Source organism: Neoarius graeffei, chromosome 6 (genome assembly GCF_027579695.1).
Source record: "Neoarius graeffei isolate fNeoGra1 chromosome 6, fNeoGra1.pri, whole genome shotgun sequence".
Classification (NCBI taxonomy): domain Eukaryota; kingdom Metazoa; phylum Chordata; class Actinopteri; order Siluriformes; family Ariidae; genus Neoarius; species Neoarius graeffei.
Window position 1 is genome coordinate 8758463 of NC_083574.1, and position 24673 is coordinate 8783135.

At 42.8% G+C, this 24673-nt stretch overlaps 1 protein-coding gene across 2 annotated transcripts in view; it reads left to right on the top strand.

The window, feature by feature from the left end:
• wash1 (WAS protein family homolog 1) overlaps window positions 1–24673 on the top strand; it is a 39704-nt gene that overhangs the window by 314 nt on the left and 14717 nt on the right. The window contains exons 2-6 of one of the 2 annotated variants that reach the window (XM_060923271.1): window positions 2618–2769; window positions 8673–8813; window positions 12180–12291; window positions 15685–15831; window positions 24050–24186. In XM_060923271.1, the coding sequence (XP_060779254.1) occupies window positions 8674–8813; window positions 12180–12291; window positions 15685–15831; window positions 24050–24186 (536 nt within the window). In that variant the 5' untranslated portion in view covers window positions 2618–2769; window position 8673. The remainder of the gene's footprint in view (window positions 1–2617; window positions 2770–8672; window positions 8814–12179; window positions 12292–15684; window positions 15832–24049; window positions 24187–24673) is intronic. The other variant, XM_060923269.1, reaches the window with a different exon arrangement.

Below are 24673 nucleotides of genomic sequence, written 5' to 3' on the forward strand. Positions count from 1 at the left end.
TAGTCAGCTGATTAATTAGTAAGATAGAGGAAATGTCTGTTTGTCTCCCCTGGTCACGTGACTCTCGGTGACTGTTATTTTTGAGGAAAAACTCCTCGAAACGTCAGTACAGCGGTTAAAAAGCTTGACGGTATGATAACCGATTCTACAAATATCACGGTTTTACGGTATCACATGATGATTAATCTGTTATTTCAAAACACAGACTGATGGTGAACATGAAAGGAAGTATTTCTTACAAAATATTGTTTATATATCTGAGAATAAAAAGCAGGCAGTGAGGAAAGGTGCCACCCTGAGCATAAATAAATTAAAAAAAAACAAATAATGTAACACCTTAAGTGATTTTATTGCTATTTCTCGATATAGCTTGTATACATTGGAACATTGGATGGATGTATAGTGAGTAGTGGACATGAGCCATTCCCAGGGGTGATAGTGTTCCGGCGTGGCGCGCCGCGCTGGATTTCCGGCGCGCCGTGGCTGGGGAAAAAAAAAAATCTAGTTCGCCCATTGTCCTGTGTCATTCTGAGATGCGCAGATAGACAGTAAAGGGAATTTTCCCTTTACTGTCTATCTGCGCATCTCAGAATGACACAGGACAATGGGCGAACTAGATTTTTTTTTTTTTTTTCCCCAGCCACGGCGCGCCGGAAATCCGGCGCGGCACGCCGGAACGCTATCACCCCTGCATTCCACCGAATCAGTGCCATTTCCGTCCCTAGAAAATTATATGTATAAATGTACTTTAAAATAAATTTCTTTATTACGCAGAATGTCCTGCACATTGATCTGATTTCAAATTTAAGATATATAATTGTAAGGATTAGGGGCAGCACGGTGGTGTAGTGGTTAGCGCTGTCGCCTCGCAGCAAGAGCACCTCCTCCGGGTGCTCCGGTTTCCCCCACAGTCCAAAGACATGCAGGTTAGGTTAACTGGTGGCTCTAAATTGACCGTAGGTGTGAATGTGAGTGTGAATGGTTGTCTGTGTCTATGTGTCAGCTTGTAAACTTGTAACATATGAACTGTATGAACACACGGTGCTGGTACAACGATAGAAAAATGTCAGTTTACCCAAAACCTGACTCGACAAAATGGTTCCATTCTCAAGAAGGAATGAAATAAGATTCATCCTCATGCAGGGACATGCCCACTTTTTAACAAAAATCTTTTAAACAATTTTATATTTGTAACCGGGGTGGCACGGTGGTGTAGTGGTTAGCACTGTCGCCTCACAGCAAGAAGGTCCTGGGTTCGAGCCCAGCGAGGTGAAGGCGAAGAAAGGCGAGGGCCTTTCTGTGCGAAGTTTGCATGTTCTCCCCGTGGGTTTCCTCCGGGTGCTCCGGTTTCCCCCACAGTCCAAAGACATGCAGGTTAGGCTAATTGGTGACTCTAAATTGACCGTAGGTGTGAATGGTTGTCTGTGTCTATGTGTCAGCCCTGTGATGACCTGGCGACTTGTCCAGGGTGTACCCTGCCTTTCGCCCGTAGTCAGCTGGGATAGGCTCCAGCTTGCCTGCGACCCTGTAGAAGGATAAAGCGGCTAGAGATAATGAAATGAGAATTGTAAGGATTAATAAAAACTACCTAAAACACTGAAAAATAGCATGTGTTAGCTGTCCCCGCACTCTAACTTTATACTTAACTATGAAATATTATGATTAAAATCCTTCAGAAACAGTATTTCTTTTGCACTGTTGTGTGACTCCATATCCTACCATGGTTTAAATATATCTTTTTTCATAAGAAATCCACAATATCTTAGTTAAAATACACATTTTACTCGTGTCCCTGGGTTTTCACTCAGTCCTGTTACCCAAACATATTACCCCATCTGACAAATTTGGAACATTCCATAAATCACATGCTCAACAGGAAGTTACATCAGTTGTGTCTTCTGAAGGCCATGGGAAGAGCAAAAGTTAGTTCTCTCATTTACTTTTCTGTATATTTGATGATTTTTTTTTTTTTTACTTTGATAAGGTCAATGTCAACATACTGTCCTGTTACTTCAATTATTTCTTAGAAGATATTTGTTTATTTTAAAAATACAGATTTTTGGTAAATCACTAGAATGTGCTAAGTGTGGTCATGCTATTAGCGATGACGCCATGTGGCTTTATTCCATGTATTAGCTAATCCTAGGCTAAAAACTCAGTCCTGTTACTTTCAGAGTTTTGGTAATAGGACTGAAAAAAATGCAGCCATCTTTGACTTCCAAACCTTGTAACGTAGCCTGAGGTTGACCAGTACACATTTTGAATAGCTAAATATGTGTGTTGTTATAATCTGTGTTGAAAAGATATATAACAAATTAAGCTTAATTTGGGAGTGGTACAATGAGCAAATGGCACCCATTCGGTGGAATATCCCACATGTTATTATCCTTGACTTGCAAGTGACGTCAAAGCAAAATAGAAACCTGGATGTCGGCCATGTTGGTGGATATACAAATGTGGGATCAAGCGACATTCCATACAAAACATAGTCACGCATGCACATCGCTCTTTGTTTTCTCACTTCTTTAAGCGTTCTTTTAGCTCTGCCGTATCTTCGTGCTGTATACGGTTGTGGTCACAACAGTACTCGTGACCGTGGCACGTTCCGATTTTTTAGAATTCCGTCCGTGATTCGGAAAGAGCGTGAGGAAACTCTGAGGCTTAGTACGGAGAGAAGACGAGCACAGCTGAACAACACCACCAGCAGGGCTGATCTAACAGAGGCTAAAACCAAAACAGCTCATGTTTGCAGTGATCGTTTTATCTCCGGTGAGATTCAAAAGCTTTCTCGATAATATCATGGAAGAATTTTATTTCGTGTTGCTTGAACCTTGCTATGAAATGAGTGTTCTCTTGTCATGTTCACTCAATCATTGTTATAATTTTAACGTGTATTATGATTTTGCTTCTAGGAGCGCCAGCAAAATTATCCGATAGGAACAATCCAGACTGGGCATTCACTCAGAAAGCGGGCTATGTTTTGTCCAAGGTCAGACTTGATTCTTTGGCAGCCAAACCAGATAGAATGCGATATCTGGGTACTCGATGGTTGGTAGAAGCGTCTTATTTTCAGAAAACTCTGACTTTTTAAAATAATATGGGTCAAAACCGCACATATCTATCTTCTTTTTGTCTCGAATCTTCGCTCGACTGTTCAAATTGTGGTAATAATGAGAAAATTCAGCATTGTTTACAGACACGCTTTCAGCAGTTGCCATCCGAGTTGCTTTGTATTTCCACCGTCATGATGTAGCACGTTTTGATCACGTGGTTACAAGTCATCTATTAGTGATATATCACTGCTACAGGGAATGACGACCCTGCCTCAGACGAGACCACGGCTCAGCTGGCACCGGCTGACGGCACCCGGTAAGGGCCACGGTCCAGGGCACGGACAATAGAGTGCCTTTGGCAGCAGGGAGGCGCCGTCTTACTCAAGCCGTACAATGGTTGAGTCAGGCATCTTAGTGCTTGGATGAACCGAGTTTTACAAAGTCAATGAGCAACAGAGCCATCCAATTAGAGAACAATGCAGGGCAGCTTTGGTGCTTCCCAGTCATCACAGTCTTTTGTGCCTTCGGAATACAAGCTCTTAAGTCCAGAGAGGCATGACAGTAAAGGGCCTGACTTAGGCCTTGTCCACACGAGTACGCGGCCTCACCCAATACGCTGTCATTTGAAAAAAAATCTCCGTAAACACGGCGTCATTTCGATTCACTGGAAACGACCCAAAACGCTGTAGTACATATGCCAGGCCTGTATGTGGTGCTGTGACGCCACCACACCAATACACTAAAACCGGAAGAGAAGCCATGGAGCATGCGTATAAAGGCCACGCGCTGTTTACAAAACAAGCTCATAACACAAGAAGTTTTGTTGCTCCTCGCAGTAATATAAAAGCAGAAGGTTTTGTTGTAGCAGCCGTAATAGACTGAGTTGTTTCTGCAGTACGAGCACAAGCCTGTAGTCCGCCGTTGTTGTTGTTGTTGTTGTTATGATGCGTCTAGCGGCGGCAGCTGAGGTTAAAGGTTAGAGGGGCGGGATTTATACGTCATCGTTTCTGAAAAATTCTGCTTCGCCGTCCAGACGACTCCGGGCTGTCCGGCGTTTTTGGATTTTCCCACTCTGGGACCCGTTTTCAAAAAATACCGGTTTCACACCTCGAAAAAGCCAGCTCCGTCTGGACGCGAGGCCGAAACGATAAAGTATTTATGCGGATTCGACAAAAACGTACTCGTGTGGACAGGGCCTTACTGTTCGAGGTATGGAGGTGTAGGAAGACCTAAGGCGATGAACCAACAGTGACGGTGACAGGCCTGAGAAGCTGGGAATTGCTAGCTGGAGGTTTGCACTTAGGTGGCTGTGATGTGATGTGATGGTCGTGTATTAGGTACAAGGGAGGAGGAATGTTGGAGAAAACACAAGTCATGTCATTGGCAGCTAGCCTGGGCCCGCCCATCCTAAGCGTGACGCAACACGAGGGCCTGTTGCGAGCTTAGTCTGGCCAGGCAAGCTATCTACAGCATTTCCAAGCTCCCGAAAAATCGGGAACCAATCAACTTTGAGCATCTCCAACAGCCCTGGGTAGAGGCGTGTTCAAGACAGTGACGTAGTAGAACTGCGACCGGAAGCCATAGATTGTTTACAGAATCTATGCCGGAAGCGCTTCATTCACATCACGAACATGGAGCAGCGGCAAGCCTTTGACACAGCGGTAGATGCTGTATTGAAAGCATTCAACGGGAAGTTCTCATTGAAAACGGAGCAAAGAGCAGCCCTGGAGGTATTTATTGAAAGGAAGGACGCTTTCGCCTTGCTCCTGACCGGCTTCGGTAAGAGTTTAATCTACCAGTTAGCCCCGTCGCGTCACATATGTCAGAGGAAAGAGTGATGTGATTGGTTTAAGCTTCATCACAGCCTTTTCTGGCTTCGACCAGTAGCAAACTGAGGCATTTCAGGGAGGCAGGTCAACCACGGGCTCTGGGAAACGGTTTGGCTTAATAGCTTGGCCAGACCAAATGCTCGCAGAGCTTTGAAGTCGCGTTAGCCAGGCTAATGGGCAGCTGGTGTCGAACATTATATGTGAAAAATGCGGTTGTAATTTTATTTTGAACGCAAGCAAACAAATGCTAAACACCTAGGTCATCATCAGACACAATGGACTACCATTTAAAAAAAAAAAACCTTGGAACAAAATGTAATTTCTCCAGGACCATGATACAATCCAGTCGCGTTTGGCCGATAAGTCAGCATTTCGATATTATCAGCTGATATGAGCTAATTGCTGATAAGTTGGTATCGGTTTTTAAAACGGCTGGTAAATGACACTGCTGATATTGAGGGAGCAGAGCGACCGATGACTGATGTGTAATGCCAATATCATGTTTGTTTGTTCAAAGGCAAGCACACTATTCAGGCCTAGAAATTCATATATTTTTTCATCAGCCAGCCGGACTAGTTCCCTTCCAAAGTAACTCGCCAAACAGAAAATCAACTCGCCAAAATTTGTTCATGTATGAATTTTACTTCTGTCAAAAATAAAACAAAAGAGAGTAGTTACCATTGTTCATGACTAATGTGCATTTATTTCAAGACCCGAGTATTTTGATCCTGTTGTTAAATACGTAAATGAGAACAACACAGAGCACCATAATATAATATCAACAAATAATAATATATTGGAAAACTTGGTAACTTGGTGTATGAGTATTGAAAACAAATATACTTACCATCATGACGATAGCACTCAAAATGTCTGTATTTAACCATTTATGAGAGAGAAAGCATTAGGAGCTTCATATTGACTAGGAATCAACTTGAAAAAAATTAATTATTCCATAAAAATCGTATCGCAGCCAAGGCCTACCCTGCTCCCACGTTTGCTTATAAGTCCTTTGTCGTTTCTCCTTCTCGTACGCTTTATCAGCGGCCTTTTTCTCCTCTTCAGACCGAGGTTGCTTTGTCCCCGTCTCTGGCGGTTTCTGTACACCTTTCAGAAAGTTCCACATCGCAACGTAGCTTTGGCAGATGTAGATGTAAACAACAACAAAAACGCGTGTTTAAACGGGCGATAATGTGGCCACATCTATTGAATTTGATAACGTGATTACCGCGATATTCAACAAGATGCGTTATATGCATGCTCAGTAGTGAAAAACCCGACAGCCTGACTTGTACACGATATGAGTCGGAGTTCTTCGGTAGTTTCCGTCCTGCCGATAAACACATCGATTAACACAGACACGGCATACGCTTAATATGTTGCGGCTTTAGTTGACAGTGTGTCTGAATCTTCGCTTCATATATTTTTTTAGCCAGCTGGGCTGGCTAGTTACAGGAATTACCCGCCAAATGACAAATTAAGTCGCCTCGGGTGACCGGGCCACTGCGAATTTTGAGCCGTGCTATTGTTGTTCTTAAATTTACTTACCGTATTCTGCCTTATTCCGACATGTTTTTTGGATCCACTACTCCTCCTAGGGCATTCGAGATGGAGACACCGTTCCAACTCTGAGATGTCTGGCCCGAAGTGGTGTAGTGTGCTTGTATACAGCTTTTGGATCAACGTGCCCGTTCTCTTGTTCTTGTCATTTTTTCTTTTGTTTTTTTCTCATAGAGAATGAATAGGGCTCATGAATCGAATCGTCCTACTCGGACACGCTCCATCGCAGATGCACCAAACCTCATGTGATACTTCAGGCCAACTCCCCCGACACATACATGCAATCGGTTCTGACCCGCACTCATATTTTTCCTTTCTTTTTGCTCATCCCTTTTTCCTCCATAGGCTTGCATTGATTTTTGGCCCCATTGAAAATGAATGGTGTTTCAGGAGAAAAACTTTCACTCTCCATCAATTTTTTTTTTTTTTAACCAAGTGACCAAACTTCAAGAAACTTCACTTGATGCCTCAGGCCAAGTCCCCGCACAGATCCATCCCCTCATCTGAGACCTGCACTTGTCTTTTCCTTGGTTTTCACGCATCTCTTTTTACCTCCATAGGCTTCCATTGATTTTTGGCCCCATTCAAATGAATGGAGTTTTGCACACATCCACCAAACTTCATACGGCACCTCAGGCCAAATCACCATCACACACATGATACCGGTTCTGACCCGCACTCGTCTTTGTCTTTGCCTTTCATCCGTCCATTTTTTTCTCCATTTTGCCGCTAATCAATGGAAGCTTGACTGAGGCCAAGTTTACATTAGACCGTATCTGTCTCGTTTTCTTTGCGGATGCACTGTCCGTTTACATTAAAACGCCTGGAAACGCCGGGAAACGGGAATCCGCCAGGGTCCACGTATTCAATCCAGATCGTGTGTGGTCCGGCGCTGTGTAAACATTGAGAATACGCGGATACGCTGTGCTGAGCTCTAGCTGACGTCGTCATTGGACAACGTCACTGTGACATCCACCTTCCTGATTCGCTGGCGTTGGTCATGTGACGCGACTGCTGAAAAACGGCGCGGACTTCCGCCTTGTATCACCTTTCATTAAAGAGTATAAAAGCATGAAAATACTGATGCAAATACTGCCCATTGTGTAGTTATGATTGTCTTTAGGCTTGCCATCCTTCCACTTGCAAGTGGTAAGTGACGCGCATGCCCGACATGCACTGGGATCACACACACAGCGGCTCAGTCCCAAATCACTGCTCGTGTGCTTCACTCGCGCGCTCTGTGAGCTGCGCAGGGCCGGAGTGCGCACCCTCCAGAGGGCACTCGCTGTTCAGGGCGGAGTGATTTGGAGCGCAGGATGCCTGCGGAGCCGAGCGTATCCGTGTATTGGCGTTGCTGTGTGCATGTGAATCGTGTATTGGCATTGCTGTGTGCACGCTAATCGTTTTAAAAACGTTAATCTGATGATCCACTGATACGGTCTAATGTAAACCCCACCTGAGTCATCCCTCCCTTCCCCCATAGATGATGGTGCATTTGGCAAGGATCTGCTCATTCGAGACTTTGACAGCAAATCAACTTCAACTCAATGGCCACTTTGTTAGGAATACTTACACGCACACACGATAGCAATTAGCATATAAGCATTTATGTGTTACCATGCTAGCTGTTAGCATGTTACCCATTACGATATCATGCCTGCTGTTAGCTCGCGAGTTGTTGGCATGTTATCATGAGAGCTGTTAACATGTTAGGATTAGCATGGTAGCATGCAGAATTCACATGTTTGCTGTTAGCGAGTTCGCCTGAGCATGTTAGCTGTTAGCATGCTAAAAGTTAACATACTAGCCATTAGCGTGTTAGCCTGTTAGCATGATAGCTGTCAGCATATTAGCCTTAGTGTTAAAATTTTAACAAATAGCATGTTAATCATTAGCATGTTATAACATGCTAACAGCTAGCATTCTCTATTAGTATGCTAGCTGTTAGCATGTTGGCATGCTAGGCATTAGCATGCTAGCATGATAGCTGTTCTGCTACAGCTCAGCAAGCACACTTTGCATTTTCTCTGTGGAAATGCAGTCTAGTTTCTTTTGCCATCTGATAAAATTAGGGATCGATCAATATGGTTTTTTTTTTTTTCCTGAGCTGATAATAATAATTATTAGTAACCAGGGACACAGACAACCAATATTTGGTGCTGATGCATTTTATTCTGTATTTTTGAAGAGGTCAGTGGTGAGGTAAGTGTGTGTGTGTGTGTGTATATAGGATGACTCAGAAGTACCATCTGGAGGGCCAGGTTTATTCTGTGCCACTGATCCAGCAGGACCTGAGGAGGGAAGAGGCCGTGCACCAGGTCGCTGATGCCCTGCAGTATCTGGAAAATATCTCGACAGATATCTTCAGCAGGTAACACCGCGTCAGTCACCCCACATCAGACGAGTGTAGACAGGCAGGAATCGGTGATCATGTGACATGATCGAGTTGCTGTAGTCTTAAGTTCTTGGTCTCATTTGGAATCTCTGAATTCTGTGAACATCATCAGTGTAAAACTGTGCAGGAGAGAAGAGACTCTGTTTTAATACTGAGCTTTAATATGAGTGACATGATGTAAAATATCCTTCCTTCCTTCATGTGTCTCTCCATCCATCAGCCTGCCTGTCTGTCTGTTTCTGTCTGTCCGTCCATCCATTAGCCTGTCTGTCTGTTCCTGTCTCCTTCCATCCATCTCTCCATCCTTCCATTCTCCATCCTCTATCTCTCCATCCATCAGCCTGTCTGTTTCTGTCTCCATCCATCCATCCATCCATCTCTCCATCCATCATCTTGTCAGTTTCTGTCTCCACCCATCTATCCATCTCTCCATCAGCCTGTCTGCCTCTGTCTGTCCATCCATCCATCATCCTGTCAGTTTCTGCATCCATCCATCTCTCCATCCTTCAGCCTGTCTGTCTGTCCATCCATCTCTCCATCCATCAGCCTGTCAGTTTCTCCCATCCATCCATCCATCCATCCATCCATCCATCCATCCATCAGTTTGTCTGCCTCTGTCTGTCCATCCATCTCTCCATCAGCCTGTCTGTCTGTCCATCCATCCATCATCCTGTCAGTTTCTGCATCCATCCATCTCTCATCCATCAGCCTGTCAGTTTCTGTATCCATCCATCCATCCATCCATCCATCCATCTCTCTCCATCCATCAGTCTGTCTGTTTCCCTCTCCATCCATCCATCTCTCCATCCATCCATCTCTCCATCAGCCTGTCTGTCCATCCATCCATCAGCCTGTCAGTTTCTGTCTCCATCCATCTCTCTTTCTCTCTCTCTATCAATCAATCAGCTTGTCAGTTTCTGCCTCCATCCATCTCTCCATCAGCCTGTCTGCCTCTGTCTGTCTGTCTGTCTGTCTGTCCATCCATCATCCTGTCAGTTTCTCCATCCATCAGCCTGTCTGTTCTCTCTCTCCATCCATCCATCTCTCCATCAGCCTGTCTGTCTGTCCATCCATCATCCTGTCAGTTTCTGCATCCATCTATCTCTCCATCCATCATCCTGTCAGTTTCTGCATCCATCTATCTCTCCATCCATCATCCTGTCAGTTTCTGCATCCATCTATCTCTCCATCCATCAGCCTGTCAGTTTCTGCATCCATCTATCTCTCCATCCATCATCCTGTCAGTTTCTGCATCCATCTATCTCTCCATCCATCAGCCTGTCAGTTTCTGTCTCCATACATCCATCTCTCCATCAGCCTATCAGTTTCTCTCCATCCAGCCATCCCTCCATCAGTCTCTGCCTCTGTCTGTCCATCCATCTCTCCATCAGCCTGTCTGTCTGTCCATCCATCCGTCATCCTGTCAGTTTCTGCATCCATCTATCTCTCCATCCATCATCCTGTCAGTTTCTGCATCCATCTATCTCTCCATCCATCAGCCTGTCAGTTTCTGCATCCATCTATCTCTCCATCCATCAGCCTATCAGTTTCTGTCTCCATACATCCATCTCTCCATCCATCAGCCTGTCAGTTTCTGTCTCCATACATCCATCTCTCCATCCATCAGCCTGTCAGTTTCTGTCTCCATCATCCATCTCTCTATCCATCAGCCTATCAGTTTCTGTCTCCATCATCCATCTCTCCATCCATCAGCCTGTCAGTTTCTGTCTCCATCCATCAGCCTGTCTGTTTGTCTCTGCCTCTGTCCATCCATCCATCTATCTCTCCATCCATCAGCCTGTCTGTCTAGCTATCCATCTCTCCATCAGCCTGTCTGTGTCTCTGCCTCTGTCTATCATCCATCTATCTCTCCATCCATCAGCCTGTCTGTCTATCCATCCGTCTCTCCATCAGCCTGTCTGTCTCTCTGCCTATCCATCCATCTCTCCATCCATCAGCCTGTCTTTCTGTTTCTCATCCATCCATCTCTCCATCCATCAGCCTGTCTTTCTGTTTCTCATCCATCCAACCATCCATCTCTCCATCCATTGTTTCTGTTATGTCTCTATCTGTCCATCCAGCCATCTGATTATCTAGCCATCTGTCTGTCCATCTAGCCATCTGTCTGTCCATCCAGCCATCTGATTATCTAGCCATCTGTCTGTCTGTCTACCCATCTGTTTATTTATCTGTTCGTCTGTTCGTTTATCTATCTGTTTCTCTCTCTGTCCATTTATGTATCTGCTGGTTGTGAGAGATTTAATATTGCTCAGAGTAACACATTTTCTCTCTCTTTTTTTTTTTGACATTTTTTATTTTTGCTATTTAATCAGATAAATACCCAAAATATTGTGTAGCTGTTTCAAAACATTAATTTATTTATATTTCAACAGAGCAGGGCATAAAACCAAGTAATAAAAAAAAAAAAAAACAGTCAGATGAAATTCTTGGTATTTAAAGAGAAGCATTTTAATGACTTGGCTTTCAAGAAACAATAGAGAGATACAAATTTCAAATAAAAAATGCGGACAGGGCAACCAGGTTTTTATCTTCTGACCAATTCTCGCACTCCAGAAGATATATGAAGCAGATGTGCATACTAATTAATACGTAAAAGTCATTCATTAATTATTTTCTCTTCCCTCATCCAAGCATGTGTTAATGAGGATTATATTTAACCTACACTGGATCATGAGCATGTACTGCTTCCAAATGTATTTCAGAAGATGTTAATATTTAAAAAAAGTTAAAATCTTGTTTGTTTGTTTTTTTTGTTAAATAAAAAGCGCTTATTTATATGAAAAATAAGATGTGGGGAAGAAAATATGAGGAAAGGGCAGGAAGTTCAGTAAATGGCAGATGCTGTAGATTTTATTTGTTCTGTATGCATGCGCGCGCGCGTGTGTGAGTGCTCAGATATGCTAATATCAGTGACAGGAATGGAGAAATCAGCCGTAGTGTTACCATGACAACATAGTGGAGGAGAGACGTTTTGCTTGGTGTGTGTGTGTGTGAAGATAACTGCTGGTTTTCTGGGTCAGCTCCATTAGGATGTACTTTTTCTTTTCTTTTTTTAATGTCTCTCTTAATTTCAGCCCATTTCACTCCTGACTGGGCTGCAGGGTGTACTTAAGATGTGTGTGTGTGTGTGTGTGTGTGTGTGTGTGTGTGTGTGTGTGTGTGTGTGTACACGTACATGCACAAGCTTGCATGTTTAATATAGCTTACATCAGCTAAGCACTTCAGGCATGATTATAACTTTTTTATGGTTTTTTTTTTAATATTGTGGCATAGAGAGAAATAACACACACAGACTTGAGTGTTTTTTGGTTTTTTTTGCAGGGTATCTCAGAGTGTGGAGAGGAACCGCGCTCACCTTCAGGCCGTAACTGACCGCATTAAATTGGCCCAAGCTCGAGTTCACAAGATTAAAGGAAGCAAGAAAGCCACCAAGGTGATAAACACACTTTCAGTATAAACACACACTTTATTTATTTTTTTCCCCCCATATCTGTTGCACCAAGCTGTTGTTGAATTCTTCATTCTGATTGGTCAGAAGGTGTTTAATAATGTTCTCTCACTGTAGTTCAGGCTGTAATACAAGTCGCAGGTTTTTGTTAATGCATACGTTTTGCTTTCTATAGATAGGAACAGCTTACACTGTTTTTTTTTTTTTTTGACACGGAGACAGTAGGTGTAATTTTATTTCACCAAATAATAACTGCGCTTTTTTTTTTCCTTTTTTTTTTTTTTTTAAATAAACCAAATTTGGCAAGTTGTTGTAATAAAGCACTCCGTAAAAGGGGAAATAAATAATCAGCTCTGGAGTAATAACGTGCATCGTACTGGCAACAAGCACCAGGAATAATTTAGCTTAGGCACCCGGGTTTTTTTTTTTTTTCCCCCTCCTCTCCTTTTCTTTCTTTGTACTACAATTAAACACGGTCCCTTCTAAGGCCCTGTCCACACGGCAACGGATTCAGGTGAATCTGATAAAATTGTTTATCGTTTCGGCCTGGCGTCCACAAGGCACCGGCGTTTTGGGTGCCCCAAAACGATATTTTTTGAGAACGGGTTCCAGAGTGGAAAAATCTGGCAACGGCGCCGTTGCGAAGTCGTCTGAATGAGTAGAACGGATTTGTTTACGATGACGTCACAGCCACATGACTAGAACAAGCAGCACTCTCGCTGTTTTATATGAACCACTGCATTGCATTCACTTTTGTATACAGCTTTTCTTTTAAATAAACAAGGAACTGAACCATTTCTTGAATTTCTTTTTTTTTTATTGGATAAGACTGCTTTTCAAAATGTTCACACACAATAAGAAAATTAAGTTATATAAAACTATGCACACTAATAAAACTAATTTGTACACACAGAAGGCACGATTTCCTCGCGTAGTCGCAGCCGCCATCTTGTTGTTGTTGTGTGCTTGTTCCTGAGAGTGCTTCACGCCGGGTAGAAGAAGGGGTTTATGCGCATGCGTCCTACTTCTTCTATTGTTCTGGTGTCTCCGATGGGACCGTCTTGCAGCGCACGTAGAGGTGTGGCATGTGTATTGCATCGTTTTCAGCAAGTGTTGCGTTGCCATATGTACCTGATATTTTACTGATCCGTTGCCCATGTGGACGCGATATTTTTTTAATAAAATCTCGTTGCCGTTGTCATGTGGATGTAGCCTAAGCTTAACGCTTAGTTTTAGGCATGCTTAGGAGCAGCTGATCAGCTGACCTGAAAGAGTGGGTGGGAGTATAATGATGTAGCAGCTCAGAGAGGTAGGGCGGGGCAAGACCGTGAAGGGATTTAAAAGCAAATAAAAGAATTTTAAAATAAATCCTAAAATGTATGGCCAACCAGTGGAGTGAGGTTAAAATGCGGGAAATATGTTCATATTTACGTGTGTCAGTTAAAAGACACGCGGCAGCATTTCATGCCATCTGAAGACGGGCGATGGAGGACCCACTAACCCCCATATAGAGTGCGTTATAGTAATCCAGCCGGGTGGTAAGAAAGGCGTGGATTACTGCCTCAAAGTGCTGCCGAGAAAGAATTTGGTTTATCTTGGCCAGCTGCCTCAACTGGAAAAAACTGGATTTGACGACTACCCTGCTCTGACTGTCGAGATTAAGATCGGCGTCCACTTTAACCCCAGGGTTGGTGATGGTTGGCTTAATATAATGGGCTAAGGATCACACATCTACGGGGGGGTCCCAGTGGCGCCACCAAATACCATCAACTCTGTCTTATTTTCATTACAATTTAAAAAGTTAAAAGCCATCTAGGTCTTTGTCATCAAGACACTTGAGCAACAGTTTGAAAGAATATGCATCATTCCTTTTAAGAGGGACATAAATCTGACTGTCGTCCGCGTAACAGTGGAATTAAATGCCGTGCCTCCTAAGAATGGAACCAAGTGGGAGCGAAGAGAAGGGGGGCCTAAAACTGACCCCTGTGGGACCCCACACAAGACAGGAGCGGAGGAGGATACAGAATCCCCGAGGCTGAGACGAAACATTCGCTCTGCCAAGTAGGATCTGAACCACTCCAAAGCTATAAAAATCGACTACACGTAATGAGCGCCAAGCTTTTGACCAATCGCACTGCGAATTAATCGGCCTGGTGTAATTATCTCTGCCTGAACCAAACAATGGCGCAGTCTAAGCTGAAGTTTTTTGGGCGAGCTTCTTCAAGCACTGAAGATGATTTAAGGCAGCGTTTCTCAACCTTTTTTCAGTCACGGCACCCTTCAGAAGTATGCAAATTCTCAAGGCACCCCCATATAAAATATACGCAGTCACGCTGACCCCGGCAGTGACGTTGTGATATGGGAAAGGGGGCCGTGAGACAAATTTTGATGATGCATGAGGCGGCGATGATCTGCAGTAGTGCAACTTTTTAAGTGGGAGAACTTGCACAATTGGTGACTGACTAAATACTTTTTTGCCCCACTGTATGTATGTGTGTGTGTGTGTGTCTATATATATATATATATATATATATATATATAAAAACGTGGGAAAGTTGGCAGACTTTTTTTTTTTTAAAGTGTCCCATTCTCATCCCTGTAACATACATAGAAAGTTAATAATATATACTGGTTTACCTCTGTCCGTCTAACACCCTTTTTCTCAGCAATCACAAATCATAGCCGCTTGGGGTTCTATACTGTTTTCAGGTCTGTCGTACATCGACTTCCTGTTTACCGACTGAACGTATTTGCGAAACACAGAGCGGATTTTGACGCTGTTTCAAGAAGCAGAATGCTCTTTCAAAATGACAGTTTACCAGGATGCTGTTTGAAATCCCTGGGGAGAGACACTGCTCTTTACTTACTTGCTTGAGGGTTCATTATTTGTCGAAGTCGACATTTATATAATAATAAGCGTCGTAGTCCTTCGATTGCTTGCGTTCTGATATAAGCGAGAGCGGCAGGATACGCAAGCGAGCAGGAGCTCACACTTGGTCTTGTTAAATAATGAGTTTGCTAATTTCTTATTCAGTGATTTGATTTATTAAGAAAAATACAAAATTTTCAGTTTAGTCACCAGTCATGATAAGACGTAACGAACTGCCTCGTTTTCCGACTAATATCAGGACGCATCATTAGGTCCCTTACATAACTCTGTATTTATAACGGAGTCTGTAAGTCCATTATTAATCCGCGGCCACTCGAGACACGCGGCATTTGCTCTGCAGATGATCTGTAGAATGGAATTAGCGGGCGTGCTAAATTAAAAATCTGTGCGCGCTGTTCAGAGGCTCTGGTGTCTACTTAAAACGTGCGTGATCAGGTATGCGTAACGAATGTGTGCACTTGCGGCAAAATAAAATTGTGTGTGTTTAGGTGTTTTCCAGTGCGAAATACCCTGCCCCTGAGAGACTGCAGGATTATTCTTCGATATTTACGGGTGCCGTAGATCCAGCATCTCAGAAACGACCTCGCTACAAAGTTCAAGGCAAGCTCCGCCCCCTGGATGACAAGGCCTTACAGGTGAGTGAAGGAATTATTTTTCTTTGACTTCTTAAGTCTGAATCCTCCAGCGATTTGGGTACGTGGTGAACATGGCACTGCAGAGTCCCATCCCATCAGTTACCAGGTTGAGGCGAGCCAAATCCAATTTCCTGTCTTAATAATATTATACGAGTCCTAGATCGGTTATAAACTCAGCCGTCACTTTACTCCCGTATAAAATGCTCCAGTCATGTAGCGGCAGCATAATGCAGAGACAAAAAAAAAAAAAAGCATCCGGCGAGGGCAGAGGAGAAAACCCAGACGTGTTCAGGAAGGGTCCAGTGACCTTAAAGTGCTGATGACACGAGTATGACTCTATGCAATTTCTTAAATAAACTATACAACATGGCAAACATGTTAGATTTCTGTTATAATTGCGTGAAAAGAAGCTGTTACGCGAATATCCAACTTTTAATTGCACAGCGCAAGAAAACTGGGTCCGTGGCTCGCGGCCATGCTGTGACGTCAGCGGAAGAACACGCTGAGGTTCACTGGTTGTTCTACTCAATGGAAATGGCGCATGAAAACGCCGGTGAACTCTCTAGTGCTAGCTCTTCAGCAACCAAATACTGGTACTTTAAGCAGTGATCATGATGGCATGATTTTATCTGATTAATGAGATTGATGATAATGTGAATGTTCACAACTAGTACATACAAACTCTGCAGCTTCTGATTCAACAGCTGCGTCATACTCCGCAAAAACATCAGCAAGAACCTACAATATAAATGGAAATGCGATTCACTAAGCTCAAATGACTTTTGGAAAGTATAATTTCTAAATTTTTTCTACATATTCTTGAAGTCGGTCATCGGGGTACTTGCTACCGTTCCCTAACAGCGCATGGCAAAGGGTAAAGTGTAGTGTTGCTACGAGTACTTGCTAAAGCCTCCGGTGGAAGATCCTCGATGTGCTGATAAGACATACAGTTCTATATAACACACAAGTGTCACGATAATCACAAAACAGATGCAAATTGTTAAAATACCTAATTTTTAAGCAATCATGTGTTGATCTCTTCCGAATAGAATCTATGATAGCCTACCCTCTTTACCCTTTGCCTCTCTTTGCTAGGCGGCAGTTACATGAAAGCCGCAAGCTTTCACAAGCAAATACATGACTGATATCACGCCGACTTTATGATTACATTTATGATTATCATGAATGTGTACTCTATGAGCGCTCTGGAGCGAGTCACTTCCAAGATGGCCGCGCAGACCGCATGGTTACTATTTTTAGCATCATGTCGGAGCACTCTATAGCTCTACGTACCTTTATCTTATGTCGTTTCTCAACACATGTTCTGACAGTTGGACTGTCTTTGGAGGAGTCGGCTTGTCCCAGGCGACTGCTGGATCCGGCGTAGCTACTAGTAGACCCCCTCCGGAATACTGTAGGCACTGCTGATGGTAGTAACACACGTTTGTGCTGAACTGAACACCCAAGAGATTCTTTTAAGCTGGGAAGGGTGTCAAAACAATCCAAATCGAAGTGTTCAGAGCACAGGACGGATGTTGGTGAGGGCTCCCACTTGTCACGAGTGCGCCTGACTTGCTTCACCCACTTCGCATGCAGCTCGGGATCTGGGAAACTTGAATAAACTTACCCCGTCCTTGTGGGTTTTGGAGCAAAAGCCGGCAACACAACGCGAAGGCATAATAACTAATATATGTAAATGTATAATAATAATACTGATAAACTGAACACCTGTCGCATCAACAACAAACTGGTAAGTGAGGAGGAAGATTCTTTCGCTGACGTCATATAGCTCCTCCTCCTCTTTCGTCTCCTGGGTGCTGCAGCCCTGTCAAATTTGCCCAAATAGCCGCGTTTTTTATCATAACTTGTAAAATAGGCGCCTTCATGAATTAATATATGGATCATCGGGAATTACTTTTTATGTTATAAAACATCGCCAAAGATATCAAAAACGTGTCATCAGCAGTGTTGGGCACGTTACTTTCAAAAAGTAATTAGTTATAGTTACTAGTTACTTTTCCCAAAAAGTAACTGAGTTAGTAACGGAGTTACTTTGTCATAAAAGTAACTAATTACCAGGGAAAGTAATTATTCCGTTACATTTTGTTCCCCCTCAAAAAAAAAATCAAATTCAATTAGTGTAATCATAATAAAAGTGAATGTTTAAATGTGTTTAATGACTGAAATGGACACTTAACAAAACCAATTAGTAACGTTATCTACACTATATTAATATTTTTGTGGGACAATGAGATAAGACATCTATCAAATGTAATATATTTTTGTAGTTATTAAAATTATGTTACTAATTACTGGCCACTGACGAGGACAAACGCTTTGTTCCTCGACATAATGTGCATTGCACGTAAACACTCTTGCCTTTTATTTCAAGTAATGAAAAGTAATGGCTGTATTTCCAATGTGAAAGCGCAGTGCTGGGCTGACCGCTCGCCATCGCTGTCTTCCGATTGAAAGAGTGTGCAGTAGGCGTGGCCTACCTACGTATGTTGTCCAAATCTACTCTGATTGGCTTACTGTGCCGTTGTCTCGTGTCTCCCCGCCCCGCACTAAAGCAGAGTAAAGAAAGGCTGAACGAGCAGCGTGCCAGATGAGAACAGCTTTAATAAAGTAACGCATAGTATTTTATTGTAAGTAACGGGAACGGCGTTATAACGATGTAAAAAGTAATTAGTTAGATTACTCGTTACTAAAAAAAGTAACGCCGTTAGTAACGCCGTTTATTTCTAACGCCGTTATTCCCATCACTGGTCATCAGCCCTTTAAATAACTACTCTGGACAACCGCGATGAGCAGAAAAGCATCCCGGAACACACAACATTGGGAAAAGAAAAGGGTGCTGTGCAAAGAAACTTTGGAATGTGAATGAAGTACATCTTTTGTTTGTTGGTTTTGGTGTTTGCTTGCTTTTAAAAGCAGGTTTGATAAATGGATTGATTCATTCCATGGTTCTGGAAGATGCTCAGCAAAATGTACACTACCGTTCAAAAGTTTGGGGTCACCCGGACAATTTTGTGTTTTCCATGAAAAGTCACACTTTTATTTCCCACCATAAGTTGTAAAATGAATAGAAAATATAGTCGAGACATTTTTCTGGCCATTTTGAGCATTTAATCGACCCCACAAATGTGATGCTCCAGAAACTCAATCTGCTCAAAGGAAGGTCAGTTTTATAGCTTCTCTAAAGAGCTCAACTGTTTTCAGCTGTGCTAACATGATTGTACAAGGGTTTTCTAATCATCCATTAGCCTTCTGAGGCAATGAGCAAACACATTGTACCATTAGAACACTGGAGTGAGAGTTGCTGGAAATGGGCCTCTATACACCTATGGAGATATTGCACCAAAAACCAGACATTTGCAGCTAGAATAGTCATTTAGCACATTAGCAATGTATAGTCCACTTGCATGTGATGTCACAGCCGATCCAGATTGTAAACAGACGCCATCTTGTCGGTCAAACGCCATATTTCCGCCATCGCAATTTACCGACACTGATTTTTGTTGTTTTTCGCCCAAATCTGCAAATATTACCGTGCCACAATGCCGGAGAGTTGTATGGCATATAAATGCCACAACAGGAGAGGTCAGAAATCGGGAAGAAAGTTTCATAGGCTGCCACGGGACCCTGACAGGCGTGCAAAATGGATTGCTGCTATCCGGTATACCATATATACAGTAACAGACTACTGATACTTGATCTAACTGATAATATAAAATATTCAACCATAATCGGCTGGTCAGTGCTATACTAGATACTACTGATATATCTAGTATCAGTACTAGTACTCAATACTTAAGTGACTTACCCGTCCAATGAGGATTGTTATTTTCTTGTTTACAAGATGCCACATCTGAGTCGCTGACAAATCCTGAATTTCTGTAAAGATAACTGTCCAGAGATTTATAAGCACGCAGTGCTTCACCACTGAACAGTGAAGGAAAGTTAATGAGGTAATTATACACGTCTGGGTATTCCACCTCTGGCAGTTCAATATCCACTGACACGGTCGTGAAAACTACGTCCGGTAAGCGATAAGGGTCACTAATCCGTAGGTCGTTTATTTTAGACGTATCTAGTTATCTGTTCATTAGAAAAATGAGCCGTGTAGTCCGTCGGTTGAAATTGATCCATTTTGTACACGAGTGCAACAATATTCAGCTGTGTTGTTGACCGACAAGATGGCGACTGTTTACATTCCAGCCGGGATTCGGTCACGTGACTGCAAGAGCTCCATAGAGTGTATTTCTGATCAGTTTAAAGTGATCTTCATTGAAGAGAACAGTGCTTTTCTTTTAAAAATAAGGACATTTCAAAGTGACCCCAAACTTTTGAACGGTAGTGTAGATGAAAAGTCTTCCGGATTTACCCGGAAATTTGACAAAACTCTTGAAAATCTCCGGTTTTCCGAATGGGGAAATTTTATTTTTCGCGTTCCTAGACGCAGCGTAATACTTCGCATCGTCCTTGCATGGGCGCGGTCCTTAAATAGCCCAAACATAGTTCATTGATTAAAGACAGGTGTTCTTTGTTAACGGCTCAGGTGCACGAGCTAAGGCGCGCAGGACTGACACCGTTCTGCGCAAGCGCAACACGATCGCATTAGAAAGCATGTTCGAGCTGCCAGTGTACGTAGCTGCAGTCTTTTTAGTTGCGAATTACAAGTATTTCCTCGTGTTAATAATTCGCCATGTTAAAACAAGCGAAACTTTCCTCCTTCTTTCGACGTGAAGAGAGGTAAGCAATTTATTACATTTTTTTCCATCAAAGTTGCATTTTGTGGCTTCGAAGCTGAGTTTTAGTGTCGTTTCTAGAACACATCATCAAGAAAACGTGGCAGAAACAGCAATAATGGAAGAGCCGGTTTCTAAGCTGCTTAAAACTTGCAATGGGAATTTTTTTGTTACGTAATGCACTCAGGCTGCCAGTCAGTGCGTCTCTCACACCAGGGACGATTTCTCAGAGACAACAAGGGAAGCCGAGCTTCCCCTAAAATTCTCTCCCCAAACTGCGGCATCTACGACGTTGAATTCTCATTAAAACAATAACTTGCATAACATAATATATGCCCAAGATTGTATTTACGTTCATAACTATCCTGTAACTTATTTGAGTGATGTCTGACGAACTTGCAGTTCGCTACGAGAATCCCCTTTGCTGCCAGGCTGTAACCAGCGTTGCCAGATACTGCTGACGTTTTCCAGCCAAAATATGTTCAAAACCCGCTAAAATGCACTTAAAACTGCCCAATCTGGCAACACTGGCTGTAACCTTTCTTATTTCAATGGGCTCTATACGCTGGCAGCCGGGTATCCGTTGCAGTCTATGAGAGGGCTCTGAACAGCCAATTTCGGCTAGTTGTTATTGGTTAAAATCGACAAAATCGTCACTTCCAGGGAAGCCGGGCTTCTCTGGGACTAAACGAGACGGTGGGAGGGGCAAGAAGCCGGGCTGATGAAGGATTATTGGAGGTGGTGTTTGAAAGACATGAGGAGGGCGGGCTCTGTACTTCGGCGTCGGCGAGGAACACGGAAGTATGATCAGTCAGTCCCTAGCGGATGTCGAGAAAGTGTAGTCGTGTGCCAAAGTGCTGTCCGACTTTCTTTTCATATAAACGTTTCTTCTCATTGATGTCTCTGTACATTACTCTGTAAATAAATGTAAATATTACTCGTTGTGCTCCGTTAACTTTCATCCATTCTATCAGTTTGATCATTCGTGAATTCACTCGTTTATTTCATTTGTAGTTCAATCTGGTTGTAGGCTAGCTTGAGCCTTATTGGGATCTGCAGTGCTAGCTGCTAACAGAAATTGGTGAAGTCTCTGGAAAGCACAACCAGCTGGTATGACAGGGTCACAGACCATTTTCTGGAAAAGGAGCGGAGGGCAGAATTTGTGTATAAATAGTGTTCATGTTCATGAATCTGAAGTGTGTATATTGTTCAGTAATGTTAAGAGAATGGTGGGCTCTGTGTTATAGGTTATACCTGGGTATAATATTCAAGGTTCTGTGTGTTGCATAGCCTACCTGGTTATGAATTTCCAGACTCTGTTGCACAGCTGGGTGTTGTGTTAAAGACTGTGTTGCATATCAGGGTATGATGTTCAAGGCTCTTCGTTGAATAGCCAGTGATTTTTGGATGTTTGATATTTTTGATTAAGGATATGAGGCACTAGCCTGGCAAGCCAGACTATAACATGAAATGTACAAGCAAAAATACTTTCTGCCACTAGGTAGGGTTGTCTAGTTCACTATGCTAATGGGGCACACCTTTCTATGCTTTGATATCCGGCCTACAGGTTTTACGATGAATGCGTAAAATGGGCTTCCCCTGTTTTAAAAACCAGCAGCCGCCACTGTCTCTCACACACACCCTGAAAAATCCTAGTTACGCCCCTGATTTACATGGGAAATTTGGTATTCATTGGCGTGTTTAAATTTACAGACAATACGAACTAACGTAAACAATTGGCTTCAACTCGCATAAATATGAATTGGACATTTTTAGTTCACTTTAGCTTCTGCAAACGCACAACTCTACTAAAATATTGATAAACGAGGCTCCGTGTCCCCAACGTTGAAACCTGAAAGCTTTAAAAACCCTAACAGACCTTTTACTTTTTAACAGGACTGAATTCTGGCTGTCATGCTGCGATGAATGAATATCCCCAGCTGAGTGAGACGGCAGTGAAAACACTGATGCCTTTCCATTCAACATACCTCTGCGAGACCGCATTTTCACATTAAGACAAAATACCGAAACAGGCTCAACTCAGAAACCACGCTCCGAGTGGCCTCGTCACCCTGTCTTCCTCGTTTCGCCCTGTTGGTGGCGAGAAAGCAGGCGCATCCTTCGCATTAGAATGCTGACTTTTCTTTTACCAAATCTCTGTGGGTGACCGGGCCGGTCATTTTGAGGTTAAAAGTCAGCACGTAGCCTACGTTCAGTTCTCCCTTCATACTGGGACTGTGTAATCAGTCCGTATTAGGGCTACAGTGGGTCTTTAGGTTTGAGAAACCCTGCTCTAACACACACAACATCTTTTCTTTTCCAGTCTATACCTAAAAAGATTTAAAAAAATAAAACTATAAAATTCTGACCTGTTTTCACACACGCTGTTAAAATTTGAGGTCAATTGAACAAGAATTTGCAAAGTTATTAGATTGTGAAACGATATATGATTTTGTTTTTTTAAACACCTTGTATTATTATTAGTGCTGTCAAAAATGTCGCGTTATTAACGTGTTAACTTGACTCAATTTTAACGGCGATAATTTTTTTATCGCGAGATTAACGCTCTGTGACATGATGTAGGTTTTTCATAAGCTTTTGAAACTGCCAGGAACTTGGAACAGAGACTTTGCTTAGAAACCCAGCAGCTAGACTGTAATGCCACGCCCCGCACAGCCAGAATCCTCTGCCCTCCCCCCAAAGAACCAGCGTGGGCAGGGCGCGCTAGTAGAGATGGGATTTATGGCTCTTTGATGGGATCCGCATCTTTGTGATCCGTTCTTTGAAAAGAGCCGTTCAAAAGACTGGCTCATTTGGCTCTTTTTAAATATTTATTCAGTTTTAAGAAGACAGCGTCTAAAGAAGCCTGAACTGTAAACTCAATGCTATCCCAGAAATCCTTCCTGTAATATGCAAATTTGGCCGCCTCTGATTGGACAGCGCGACACATCAACAGGCAGAAAGTGTAAAAGTACAAAATGTGTTAAGTGAGCTGAAACAGTAAAGATCAGATTCAATGCAATATTTATCAACGAACAACTTAATATAATAGTGTACTTTATATTATAATCAAGCATGTCAAGCCTACCGTCACTGTGTAACCTGTCTCTCTGAGTTGTAGACTAACTCAAATAGTAGATCATTTCACTCATGGTTCTTTTGCTAGCCCCGCGCCGGTGCTCGGCTTAGGTTTCACTTTGCAGTGGCTGTGTCAAGACGTGTTATGCTTTGCAATAAAAAAAAACAACAACATTGGTACAAAGCAAGCCCATTCACTTTTTTTATGCTGATAAGAGAATTACAATGGTTTTTTATGTGACAAAAATGTGCGATTAAATTGCGATTAATCGCGGGTTAACTATGACAGTCGCGACATTAATCGCGATTAAATATTTTAATCGCTTGACAGCACTAATTATTATTAATTGCTGCAGGTCTATTCATGTTCCTGTTTCTGTGCGTTGCAGGAGAAGTTGATGTATTTTCCAGTGTGCGTGAACGCTAAGAAGCGCTCGGAGGATGAGACCGAGGAGGGGCTGGGGAGTCTGCCGAGAAACATCAGCTCCGTCAGCTCTCTACTGCTCTTTAACACCACAGAGAACTTGTGCGTCTCTCTCCACACACACACACACGTTTACCGAATTCCTCCTTTACTTGGAGTGTTCTTGTTTTCCAAATGGTCTCAGGTCATTGAGAATTGTTCGGTGAATGTGTCATTTGCACAGTACTGTATAAGTCTTGGGCACGTGTAAAGAAGTGCTGTAGACCAAAAATGGCTTAAAAAATAATGAAATGTTTCAACATTTAAAAACAGTAATCAGCAGGGCCGTAGCCAGCATTTTAAAATCACCGAGGTCCGTGAGAGGGGTGAATTACACGTCACACAAGAGATCTATTCCTGAAATTACTTTTAATGGTGTTTGAACTGAATATCATCAGTTTTGGGGGAAAAAAAAAAAATCATGTATGTGGCAAGAGTAAGAATAATTTAAGCTGGTTTAATGGTTTGATCTGGCCCAAGCAATGAGGACAAAAGATCCCCTAACCATGTGGCCCAGGGCTTTTCAAAGTGTGGGGCACGCCTCAACATG